The sequence below is a fragment of the Mus caroli genome, chromosome 14 (assembly GCF_900094665.2).
Source record: "Mus caroli chromosome 14, CAROLI_EIJ_v1.1, whole genome shotgun sequence".
Lineage (NCBI taxonomy): Eukaryota > Metazoa > Chordata > Mammalia > Rodentia > Muridae > Mus > Mus caroli.
Genome location: NC_034583.1, coordinates 39,524,377 through 39,537,541, shown reverse-complemented (window position 1 = coordinate 39,537,541; position 13,165 = coordinate 39,524,377). Strand labels below are relative to the sequence as shown.

The window sequence follows — 13,165 nt, the reverse complement described above, 5'->3', positions numbered from 1 at the left end:
AAAAAAAAGAAAACAGCCTAAGCAGCAGGAGTCAAAACACCAAAATAAATAACTTTAAAAAAAAATGATTAGTGTGTTTGATTAACAGGTTAGTAATTATAATAAAAAATGATACTTGGAAAAACTTAAGTGTAAGTATTTGGGAAATACTTTTATTCTATACAGCTTGTACAAACTTATTTTTCAAACCTATATTTACAAATATTCTGCCCTTTTAAAATTACAGATTTAAACACAAGCGTTCTTAGCATATCTACTAAAGCAATACAACTACAAGACTGCAGAGCACTTTAGACTTGAATTAGCATCCCAGTGGCCACAGTGCACAAAGGCAGGAATTAAAGAGCACATGGGGTCTCCAGGGCTGCTGCCCACACCGCTCTATAATGAGCATTCATAAAACATAACCTCACATCTCACCATTTTCTGACTTTTGCTTCTTTGACAAGCCTTTCTTCTTTCCTAGTCCACCTTCTTGTTTAGTGTCTTGATGGGAAAGCAACACGTCCTGGTCTTTTGAAGGTGCCATCAGCATTTCCACCTTTTTATCTTGGTCTTCTTTATTAAATATACGTGGAGGGAAAATCATCACAGCAAATAATGAACACACCAGGAAAGAAAGAATAAATTAGTCATTTCTACAATGCTTTAACTACAAAAAGTTTAGTCTTATATTTAATCTCTGTCACTACAAACACCTCATCCCAGCTTTCTTACTCTGCAATACCGTCTTTAATGTATGTGGCCCTTTTCTCTCATCTCAGAGCCATTCCCGGCCCACAGTATGGTCACCTATCATTTTAAAGATAAAAACCCTCCCTACTGGAGCAATTCCCACTCTCCATATCCATTCCTTTCTATATGGACAAAAAAAATATCCGGTACTTTCATTTCTACAGACCACTAATTGCAGCCTAATTGTTATCTCGTCCACTCCAGTAAAGGATTATCTCAAATGTGTCCCAAATTTTACTGCAATTAAAAAAAAAAAAATTTACGGGCTGGAGAGATGGCTCAGAGGTTAAGAGCACTGGCTGCTCTCCAGAGGTCCTGAGTTCAATTCCCAGCAACCACATGGTGGCTCACAACCATCTGTAATGGGATCTGATGCCGTCTTCTGGTGTGTCTGAAGACAGCAACAGTGTACTCACATTCATGACATAAATAAATAAATCTTTAAAAAAAAATTTTTTTTTCCATCTGGGCATGATGGCACTTGGAGGCAGGCGGGTCTCTGTGAACACAAGGCCATCCTTGGCAACACAAGTCAGGATGAGTTAGCTCAGAATGCAGTTTGTCAAACCTAATCTAACGTAGAATCCCAGTCCGCTTTGTTCTGACCTTCCTTATCCCCAACACCGCTATGGGGTTGGTGTTGTCATTCTTATTTTGTGCACCTCTCTACCACATTCCGGTCCTGAGTAACTCTGGGACACTGTCTGAAGTGTCCGTCTTTCTGCCTATATGAAAATGCCCCATAGAATCTGTTCTCAAAAATTCTTTCCAAGAACTCTTTCTAAGGTAAAAATCTAAACAGAGGCTGGAGAAATGGCTCAGGAGGTATGAGCACTTTTTGCTCTTGCAGAGAACCTAGGTTCTGTCCCCTGGACCCACATGATGGCTCGCAATCATCTGAAACTCCAGTTCCAGGAAATCTGACACCCTCTTCTAGCTTCTGAGGGCACCAGGAATGCAAGTGGTATACAGACAGACATGTAGCCAAATGTTCATATTCATAGGCACATAAAATAAGGATAAATTATATATATATTACATAAATAGATATATATATATTACATAAAAGTTAAATGCAAACATCCCTCAAATCACCATTCCTCTATAGTATACTTGATAGATAAGACAGACAGGCAGACAGACAGACCGCCGACCAGCAGATGAACCTGACTGCATTAACCTGACTAAACTCTCCAATAGTGACTAACCTAAGATCCATTTCCTCTGGTGGTTTAGAAGACCCATCATGACCTTTCCAGCTTTGTTCAGTACACTCTTAATACGACTCTGGAGCCACAGATCTCCCCTGAACCCTAACCAGTAGCTTTCTGTCCACACAGAGTGAGACCCAGTATTTACTTGGTAAAGTGACTCAGCCCTAAAGACAGCTTAGGCATGGCCTCCTCTGTAAACCCTTTACCCACGAATTTCATGAATTACTGTTGCTTTGGCTTCTGCACTTATATTATTTCTTCCATAAATCTACATAAATCACATTTTATCACTGACCTAAACACTCTCCTTCCTAAGGCATGCAGTGTTCACTATTGTTCCTCTGGTAGCATATGTGGTCTGAGCTGCAAGCAAGCCTTTTAAGTCCAATGTAATCATTAACACTGTAAGTAAGGACACACAACGGATTTCAGTCCCTTCTGTGATGGTTTGTATATCCTTGGACCAGGGAGTGGCACCATCTGAAGGTGTGGCCTTGCTGGAATAGGTGTGACCTGGTTGGAATGGGTGTGTCACTGTGGGTGTAGGTATAAGATCCTCACCCTAGTTGCCTGGAAGTCAGTCTTCCACTAGCAGCCTTTGGATGAAGACATAGAACTCTCAGCTCTGCCTGCGCCATGCCTGCCTAGATACTGCCATGCTCCTAACTTGATGATAATGGACTGAACCTCTGAACCTGTAAGCCAGCCCCAATTAAATGTTGTTGTTTATAAACAAGACTTGCCTTGGTCATGGTGTCTGTTCACAGCAATAAAACCCTAACTAAGACACCTTCGTATGGTGCCATCTCTCTGCAGCTCTACATACCATGTGACATTTCTCAGAAACTCTCCACTGTACACTTGTTCTCTGACATCCAGGAGGGAAACACACCACCAATACCTAAGCCTGAGACCGCTCAGCTCCTTTACAGAAAATGACATGTATTTCAGTTAACCCAGACTTCTCCTGTACACTTTAAACACCTTGAGATTACTTATAATATATAAAGTTAATGCTATGTAAATAGTTGTACTGTACTGTCTAGAAAATAATGATAATTTTAACTGTCCATATTGAAAACAGACATTCTTTCATATACTTTCACAGACACAATCATTTTTCAAGTATTTTCAATCCAATACTTATTTATACATATATGTATGTGTATGTACCTATATACATGGGTGTATATGTGTGTGTGTATGTTTGTGTGTGTGTATGTATATATATGTATGTATGTACATTTTTTTAAATATGCACAACTAGCCAGTACTTTGCCAAGCTTTGGAATTAATGCCTGGCTCTGCACACTCCAAGTGACCTTTGAAGCCCTGAGACCCAGATCATGTGATCTTTTCCCACCATCCTGACTTGTTATGCTAGTTTCTACAGCTGCTATGTGACTCATCTCTGAAGACCCAGTGCTTACAGATATGTAAATGTTTGAAAACTGAATCAAAAGTGAGAAACAATATTTCACCTTTTCAACTCCTGTCACACTGATTACAAAGTGTTCACTAATATGTCCCTGTCAATAACTACAAGCCCTTATAAGCCACCAACCTCAGGTTTATAAATTTCCAACGAATCTTTTATATAGTTATAGATGAACTTTAAAGTGTCTATTCCTGGTAATTTTTATCAGCAATTCCTGCTAAGGAAAGCAATCAGTGAGGTGAAGGATCTATTTCAGAGTCACTTCATATAATCATGCAATGAGTTAAAAAGATTATGTACCGCTTCCATTTTTAGACTTCTTCTGCCCTGCTTTCTTCTTCAAGGCAGCTGCTTCAAGGGGTGGGGGTGGGGCCGGCTGTTTGGTAACTAGGACAGGTTCCACTTTTTTGCCTGGGATCTTTGATGCATCACTTTCTTTGATGACCTGCTCTTCAAGTGAAGGTTTTTGTTTCTTCTCCTTCTTCTTTCTTTCCCTAACACTACTGGAAGTTTCTGCCACACTCAGTGGAGCAGGTACAAACTGTTCATCCTCCACGGGTGAAGCATCGGATAATTTAAAGTCCCGAGGTATATGCTCAGAATCAGATTCATGAAGGGTCCCATTCTGGATTTCTTTCTTTTTATTCTTCTTCTTTTCTGCCTTCTTTTTATCTGTTTTTGTAGAAATCAACTTTTGCTCTCTTTTTTGTTTTGCAAGAACTTCATCATATAATGTTTCTTTCATGAAAAGCCAGAAGAAAAGGAAAATGACGGTAATAACTACTGAAGGGATGAGGACAACAAAATACGTTGACTCGTACAGCTCCATGGTCTTCTCTTAATGAAAGCCTGTGCAGAATCTAAATGGGAGGCAACAATGACAGAGAAAACAATCAATTATATAAATAAGTAAACTGCTAGCACTTCAGATTTAATCCCATCTTACTCAGAACACAAAACAGGTCAGCTGTTTAAACCATGGCTGTTGCCTACACCTCAGCTATACTATAAAGGGAAATGGGGAGTTAGTGAGAAGTGTAACAGATCCTTCCCTTCTCACACCAGGTGACAAGACCCTAAAAGGGGGTAGGGGCGAGGGGAGGGCTTGTCTTCTCCACTGCCCTCCCTTTTTGGCAGGGTAGCAGGTGAAAGACAGTCATGACAAGTACTGCTAGAAGTTGAACCCAGAGTTCAAGGCCAGCCTAGTCTACAGAGTGAGTTCCAGGACAGCCGGGGCTACACAGAGAAACCCTGTCTCGAAAAAAAAAAAAACAAAAAACAAAAAAAAGTTGAACCCAGAACACCGCAACGTGCTCTACCATAGACCATATCTGAGACTCAATTTCGGAGCTTGTTTTAATACTTAGTTCCCTCTTCAAGTATATAATGCTAACATATACTACTTACAAAACATGTGAAATTAAAGATGTATTAGCAATTACCAACATACTTTTTTTTTTTTTTCGGTTTTCGAGACAGGGTTTCTCTGTGTTGCTCTGGCTGTCCTGGAACTCACTTTGTAGACCAGGCTGACCTCGAACTCAGAAATCCACCTGCCTCTGCCTCCCGAGTGTTGGGATTAAAGGCGTGTGCCACCATGCTCGACACCAACATACTTTTGTCATTAAAAGTTGTAAACTTTTAGAGCCACTGGTAGTGGTGCACACCTTTAATCCCAGCACTTGAGAGGCAGAGGCAGGTAGATCTGAGTTTAAGGTCAGCCTGGTCTAAATTCTAAGTTCCAAGACAGCCAGGACTTCACAGAGAAACTTGTCTCAGGGAGGAAAAAAAAGTACCATATTTTTTAAAAGAAGGGAAAGACAGAGGTGGTTAAGACAACTGCTAGCATCTTTATTCCTCTAATAAGCAGCCTGGAAAAAAAAAATGTAATGGGATACAGCAAGACTATGGAAACAAGTTTAAAAAAAAAAACACACAATGATCTGATAAAGCACTTGACATCACAACACAAAGTACAGGCTTTCCATAAATCCTCTGATCTTCATGCATGAAGCAATTTAGCATGCACTGTCATCTGTCTTCCTCAAGGCTCTGCCTCAGCAATAGACCCCAAGATCTACGATCTGTGATGGCTCAATGGCTGCTTGAAGGTACAGTCTGACGCAGTCTGGCCACATCTGCCTCAAATACAAACATCACACGCCTCAACTCCCAGAGTGTCTACAGAACTTAAAGTCAAAGTGATTTGGGAGTTTAGATACTATATTTATATCCATATCTATCTGGGGAGATATATATGGATATATACATGCATATAAATGGATGTATATTCTACATAGTAGTTTATAATCTTTTTTAATTTTTTTAATTTTTTTATTTATTATATGTATGTACACTGTAGCTGTCTTCAGACACCCGAGAGGAGGGCATCAGGTCTCATTACAGATGGTTGTGAGCCACCATGTGGTTGCTGGAATTTGAACTCAGAACCTTGGGAAGAGCAGTCAGTGCTCTTAACTGCTGAGCCATCTCTCCAGCCCAGTAGTTTATAATCTTATGTTACCTCCAATATGTTGTGGAAAAGGACAGTACATGTAACACAGATATAATTGTAACCTATGACATACTTACAATAAAGCAAATCGAAGCAAATCGAAGCAAGTACCTTCTGTACTTTTGAAAAGATTCTTTATTATTATTTATTTATTTATTATTTATTTATTATTTATTTTGAAAAGATTCTTTATTATTATTAAAGATTCTTTATTATGTGTTATGTGCATATGTGTATCTATGTGCACTTAAATATAGGTGTCCTCAGTGGTCAGAAGCATCACAGTTCCTGGAGCAAGGATTACAGGTCTGCCACCTGATGTGGAAACCACACCTGAGTCCTCTCCAAGAGCAAATCATGTTCTTAACCACTAAACCATCTCCCCAGTCTCAACTTTCGCACATTTAACATACAATAAATTGAAAAATATCTAAGCTCTTTAATTAACAGTCTTGAGATAATTTAAAGTCAAATTCTGAGGCTTAGGATGGATCTATTAGGCCTATAGCAGGCACGAAGCCCTGGGGTTTGATCTCCAACACTCCATAAAAACCAGGCTTGGTAGTACAAACCCATAGTCCCATGGCTCTGGACATGAAGCCAGGAGCAGCTTATACTCAAAGTTAGCCCCAACTACATAGTGAATTCAAGAGCAGCCTATCACACATGTGATCTTAATAAATACTGTTTTTTTAAAGCGAGTGGTTTAGGGATGTATACAGTTGACAGAGTGTTTTGTTTGCCTACTATACATGATTCCAGACAACCCGTGAACTGGGTAAAGCAGCACATGACTCTAGAATCCCAGCACTCAACAAGTGGAAGCAGAGCTGGAGAGATGGCTCTGTGGTTAAGAGTACTGACTGCCTTGAGTTCAATTCCCAGCAACCACATAGTGGCTCACAAACATCTGTAATGGGATCTGATGCTCTCTTATGATGTGTCTGAAGAGAGCTACAGTGTACTCACATAAAATAAATAAATAAATCTTTAAAAAAAAAAAAAGAAGAAGAAGAAAATTTAAAAATTAAAAATAAAAAGTGGAGGCAGGATAGTAACAAGTTCAAAATCACCCTTGCCAAGTCGGACCAAAGCATGAGACCCTATCTCAACAGAAGAGAAGAAAAAAAAAAAAAAAAAAAAAAAACTACCTAAATGTTCCATTGTTCTTACAGTCATTTTAGAGCTTTGCTTTAGCAGAGGATTTTAAATTTCCAATATTTACAAGATGACATAAAGGGACCTGGGACAGTGTGGTAGCATACCTGCAACCCCAGCATTTGGGAGGCTGAGGAAGAAGGACCAAGAAGTGAAACTCAACCTGGGCCATATAAGATCCAATCTCTGAATGAATAAATGTGTGTGTGTGTGTGTGTGTGTGTGTGTGCGTGTGTGTAGTAAAAGAGCTGTTCATGTCTGTCTGTGTAAATTGCCAAACCAAATGGACAAGACTGGATTTGCTAATCACAGGCACCTTTAAGCTACTAAAATCTACTTTGTCTTTCAATTAATTTATAGCTCATTTTAAAACACAGTGCATTCTTAATTCAAGTCATACCTAAAATGGCCTACATCTAAAATTGAAACACAATCTGCAAACAAAATAGTTCAACAGACACAATATTAATCTTTCTGACTAAAATTAACTTTCCACAAGCAATTTACTAAGGTAAGATTTCACAAGTTCAAGGGAGAAACAGAACACGTGTTAACTCAGTGGTTCTCAAGTGGGTCATAAACACTTTGGGGTGGGGTCACAACCCCTTCAGAGAGGCTGCCTAAGACCACCAGAAAACATAGATATTTACAATTCATAACAGTAGCAAAATTACAGTTATGATGTAGCAATGAGAATCATTTTATGGCTGGAAGTCATCATAACACGAGGAACTGTATTAAAGGATCACATTAGGAAGGTTTAAGACCCAGTAAGAGGTTTAGAATTGATCTTTTCTGATAACTCATCTAATCTGTATGTCAATTAAACACAATCTGTTCTGTTTGCCTAAGTTAGCTACTCATCAAGTGAAAGGCTTTTAACGATCAGTGTTTTGTCTTTTTGTTTTTATTTTTAAGTAAACAGTGGATGGATGGATGGATGTGTGTGTGTGTGTGTGTGTGTGTGTGTGTGTGTGTATGTATATGTATATGTATACACAAACACACACACACACACATCCATCCTACGCCAGGACACTGGAGTCAGAAGAAAAATAAGGTGATACACATTTCAAAGTTTTGTCTTAGGAAAACAAGCTAAGGTACTTTGCAGCAGACACAGAAGCTAAAAGAATAAGCTACACCTGTATACCTATACGCATGCTGACTTCCAGATCTTCTCTGTAATCATACTGACCAAGTTCACCCAGACAGAAATGAAAGGCACCAAGTGCCCGGGGCAAAGACCACACACCAGAGCACAGAGGTCTGAAACTCTCCCTGGGGTTCTGCTCAGGGTCTGTAGAGTTTCTATGTCTGTTTTTAGATCCCACAAACCTGAAGGAATGGTGCTGTCTTTCTTTGGATTTTCATGGGTGTGGTGGTTTGAATATGCTTGGCCCAAGGGAAATAGCACTATTAGGACGTGTGGCCTTATTGGAGGAAGTGTGTCACTGTGTAGGCAGGCTTTGAGGGTTACCAGTGCTCAAGCTCCGCCCAGTGTGGAAGAGACAGTCCCCTCCTGGCTGCCTTCAGTTTAAGACTACTTCTCCAGCATCATGTCTACCTGCACACTACAGTGCTTCCTGCCATGATGATAATGGACTGAACCTCTCAAACTTTAAGTCAGCACCAATTAAATGTCCCTTAAAGAGTTGCCTTGGTCATGATGTTTCTTCATAATGGAAACCCAAAGTTTCCAAATGGCATTCCCTCAAAACTTGAACTTCCTTTTGCTTGTACTCAATGTTCATGGCATCCTGTCTATATGTAGAGGACCCACAATATTAAGACACATAGCAGCACAACATAAAAACTGAAGACATAAAACACTCAGCATCAAGGCCAACTCAGAGGTTAACTACGAAGACTACAAGTACTTGGGGCTTACTCATCTGATAGAGTGCTTGACTGCACAAAGTTCCAATCAGTTTAAGCTGGGTGTTCTAGTACAAATTCAAAGCAAGCTTGAGTTACAAAGACTATCTAAAAATAAACAAAAAGCCCTAAGTACTATGACTTTTGTTTAAATTCTATTTTACTAAAGTCAAAAATCCTAATTTTGTATGATTAATAATAAATTCAGTAACTAGAAATAAGGAAAGAACACAATGAGAACCACTTGCCTTGAGATGTTAGGCTTTGACTTAAAAAAGGTTACAAAATGTTCAGTTTCATTTTGGTTACAGGTAAATAAGTGTTTAATAAATAAGCATATATTTTATCCACTGATATACCTAAAATTCACATTGCATCTATAGGCAACAGTTATATACGAAGGGGAAAAGCTGGCAATAAGGGGCTCAGAACAAAATAAAAGAGAATTCAGAAAAAAAGTGGAGAAGAAAAGGAACTTAGCCCATGACGAGGTAATGGGAAAGAGGGTTGAGACAAAGTTAACTTAGCTGTAGTTGACAGAAATCCCATCTTTAAATTTTTCTAAGCCCACTGTATACAATGCAGTATGTATGTCAAATTGGTAACAGAGAGACTAGCAGAGGGTTCTGTCTCGGCCTAAATTTGGCAAAAGTGACCTATATCTCCTTATTAGGCATGGAGTAAGTGACCTATGTCTCCTTATTAGGCATGGAGTATCAATATCTTTTTAACATGCATACAATTATATGCAAGTTTTAACGGATTCTAATCTGAATGCTGCAAACAGCCAACAAGGGTAAACGATCAGGAGTGCAATGTGCACAAACAAGATCAAAAGAAATCAAGCTTAAACTTTGCTCCGAGCACATCCTTCAAGAAATTTATGAAATACACTGACTATATCTTTACTACCAAAAAAAAAAAATCCCACTTTTGTTTACAAATAATTTTCAGATTCTTTCAAGGGCTACACATTTTTGCACAAAAACCTTGCTCTAAGTAAGAATCAAAGATTTGAACCCTGCAGTGCATCTAAAGAACTGCGAAAATATTAAGTTAGCAGTCTAGAGGAAAGAGTCACCTGATGGTGGCACACAGGCCTGGTATACATGAGTCCCACAGCACCACAAAACAAAGACGCCACAAAATGAAAAAGAGATGGAGAAACAAGATTCGGACGCTGCATTTCAGGGTCTGTGTTATGAATGATAACCATCTTGCTCTTAAATTCCATCAACTTGTCCTCCAAGATATATACGTTCTCTTACAAAAACTGGGCTATGTATTGAATTGTATACATGTCTTAAAGGGCACAAATGCTAGGTTATATTAGGTATATGTATAGTACAAATAATGGTAGAGCAATGTGGCAATTCATGGCTGAAGACCAGCGCTTTTAGGCTGAGGCAGGAGGATCAGGGAAGAGGCCAACTGGGCCATTCAGTAAGATCTGTCCCAAAGATATTCATTTGTTTTGGTTTCCTTTTTTTGGTTTGTTTGGCTTGGTTTTTCAAGACAAGAGTTCTCTGTCAGTTCTGAAATTCATTCTGTAAACCAGGCTGGCCTCAAACTCACCTGTTTCTACCCGCCAAGTGTTAAAGGCATGTGCTACCAAAGCCTGGCTGAAGATATTTAAATCTAAAAGTAATTTTAAGACTTTCAATCAAACTACTTAACTGGTAAAAGTGTACTGTGTATACACAGAGAGATGGATTTCACTGTTTTAATAGGAAAACAAATTATTTCAATGTGAACTATCTACAGAAACATTACACAATTAACAGAGTGAAGACTGTGATGTAGAAAAAATACATTAGAGCCAGGCGTGGTGGCGCACTCCCAGCACTCCGGAGGCAGAGGCAGGCGGATTTCTGAGTTCCAGGCCAGCCTGGTCTACAAAGTGAGTTCCAGGACAGCCAGGGCTATACAGAGAAACTCTGTCTCGAAAAACCAAAAAAGAAAAGAAAAGAAAAGAAAAAATACATTAGAGCATTTATATTGAACATAACAGCTATATAAACTGAGACTATGCATAAAAAAACAAGAACTGTTTTTTTTTTTTTTTTTTTTTTTTTTTTGCCCTGGCTATCCTGAAGTAGCTTTTTAGATCAGACTAGCCTCCAACTCAAAAGATTAAACTGCCTCTGTCTCCCAAGTGCCAGGATTAAAGACGTGAGCCACTATGCCAGGCTAGGCATCACTTCTTAATGTACTGCGTTATGCTTATTTTAGATAAGATCTTAGAGGAGGCAGCTCGGGCTGTCCTCACACTTCCAAATGTGGAATCATTGGTATGGATCAACATACTTAGCTATGTTATACTTATAAAACTAAAAACAGAAATAAAAAAATTGCCCATAGCTGGAGAGAAAGCTCAGCCATTAACAGCACTGGCTGCTCTCCCAGAAGACCTCAGTTCAAGTCCCAGCACCCACATGGCAGCTCACAACTGTGTGCAACTCCAGCTCCAGAGGTTCTGGTACCCTCACAGACATACAAGGAGGTAGAACATCAATGCACATAAAAATAGATGAACACTTTACATACACATATATATAAAGTCTAGGGCTTTGCTGAGAGAGACCACAGGTTCAGAAGGAACCCGACATTCTGCTAGCAGAATGCAGAACTATCATCACACAGTGAGAGCTCAGGAAGAGGGTGAGCTCTGAACTCCGTCTGCTTACTGCCATGTTCACTTGATCCTACATCTACTGACATACCTACTTTTATTTTATTTATTTATTCCTTTTGGTACTACACTTAATAAAATTATATCAGCTGGATGATTTAAAAGAACAATTGGAAGCCAGGCAGTTGTGACAAATGCCTTTTTTTTTCTTTTCTTTCTTTTCTTTTTTTTAAGATTTATTTATTTTATTTATATGAGTACACACCAGAAGAGGATATCAAATCTCATTACAGATGGTTCTAAGCCACCATGTGGTTGCTGGGAATTGAACTCAGGACCTCTGGAAGAGCAGTCAGTGCTCTTAACTGCTGAGCCATCTCGCCAACCTCCTTTCCTTTTCTTTTTTAATGTATAGGATTGCTCTGTTTTCATGCATGCCAGAAGAGGGCATCAATCAGATCCCATTACAGATGGTTGTGAGCCACCATGTGGGTTCTGGGAACTGAACTCAGGACCTCTGGAAGAGCAGCCAGTGCTCTTAATCACTGAGTGAGCCATCTCTCCAGCCCATGAGGAATGCCCTTAATGGCAGGACAGGAGGCAGATGAATCTCGGTCAGCCTGGGCTACACAGAGAAGCCTTGTCTTGAAAAACAAAACAAAACAAAACAAAACAAAAGAACAATTGGGGAAAAAAAATATCAAAACGCAAGACTAAACAAACTAAAAGTGGTCTTGCCCCAGTTCTTGTACATTCACCAAACAACAATGTCACATACAAATAACTATCCAAATTCAGGTAATTTTCAATCTAAGAACATTAAATTCCTTCACTATAAAAAAAATGGAACAGAAAAACTAAATGAATATACCTTTAAAAGATGCACGTGTTCATGAGTGAGCCCATAAGCATTCTATTCAATGGACAAAGAGCTGTGAGGCCTACACCGAACAAGCTCATTACATCCTGGTAAACACAATCTGTAATCTGATCACCGAGCCTAAATACCAGCATTCCAAACAGACTACAATCCCTAATCTTATGTTACTTTTTTTTAAAGGCAAATGCATTTTTTTTTAAGAAAAATGGTTCATTTGTAGGCAATATGCTATATTGACAAGCAATGCCTATTACTGTGGCCAAAATATCCAAAGACAGTACCAAGGCTCAGCAAAAAGAACGTTGCTGGAATGATCACAATGCCTGTTAGAAGTACAGAAGCCCCAGTAACAAATGCAGCGCGGTACTTGAATAGAAATAACTGTGGAGCCAGCTTAAGGTGTCAGAAACAAACCCGAACATCCACAGCCATCTATCAGCAAAGGTGCACAAACACATACTGCAGAAAGGCAGCCTTCTTCTGTGCTAGGAAAACTAGACAACCAACACTGAAACTAGAGCCATCTCTCTCACCTTCTCTGAAAATCCACTCAAAACAAGCCAAGGACCTGTAACCCTGAAACTGCTAACAGAGAAGACATCAAGATACCCGCACAGAGCCGGGCGTGGTGGCGCACGCCTTTAATCCCAGCACTCGGGAGGCAGAGGCAGGCGGATTTCTGAGTTCGAGGCCAGCCTGGTCTACAAAGTGAGTT

The 13,165-nt window shown here is 39.4% G+C and overlaps 1 protein-coding gene across 33 annotated transcripts in view; it reads right to left on the bottom strand.

Annotated features, from left to right (window-relative positions):
• Ktn1 (kinectin 1) overlaps window positions 1–13,165 on the bottom strand; it is a 90,738-nt gene that overhangs the window by 69,088 nt on the left and 8,485 nt on the right. For 32 of the 33 annotated variants that reach the window (XM_029469356.1, XM_029469358.1, XM_021181171.2 and 29 more), the window contains exons 2-3: window positions 3,688–4,247; window positions 421–558 (exon numbers count right to left, since the gene is read on the bottom strand). In XM_029469356.1, coding sequence (XP_029325216.1) covers window positions 421–558; window positions 3,688–4,216 — 667 coding nt within the window. In that variant the 5' untranslated portion in view covers window positions 4,217–4,247. The remainder of the gene's footprint in view (window positions 1–420; window positions 559–3,687; window positions 4,248–13,165) is intronic. The other variant, XM_021181164.2, reaches the window with a different exon arrangement.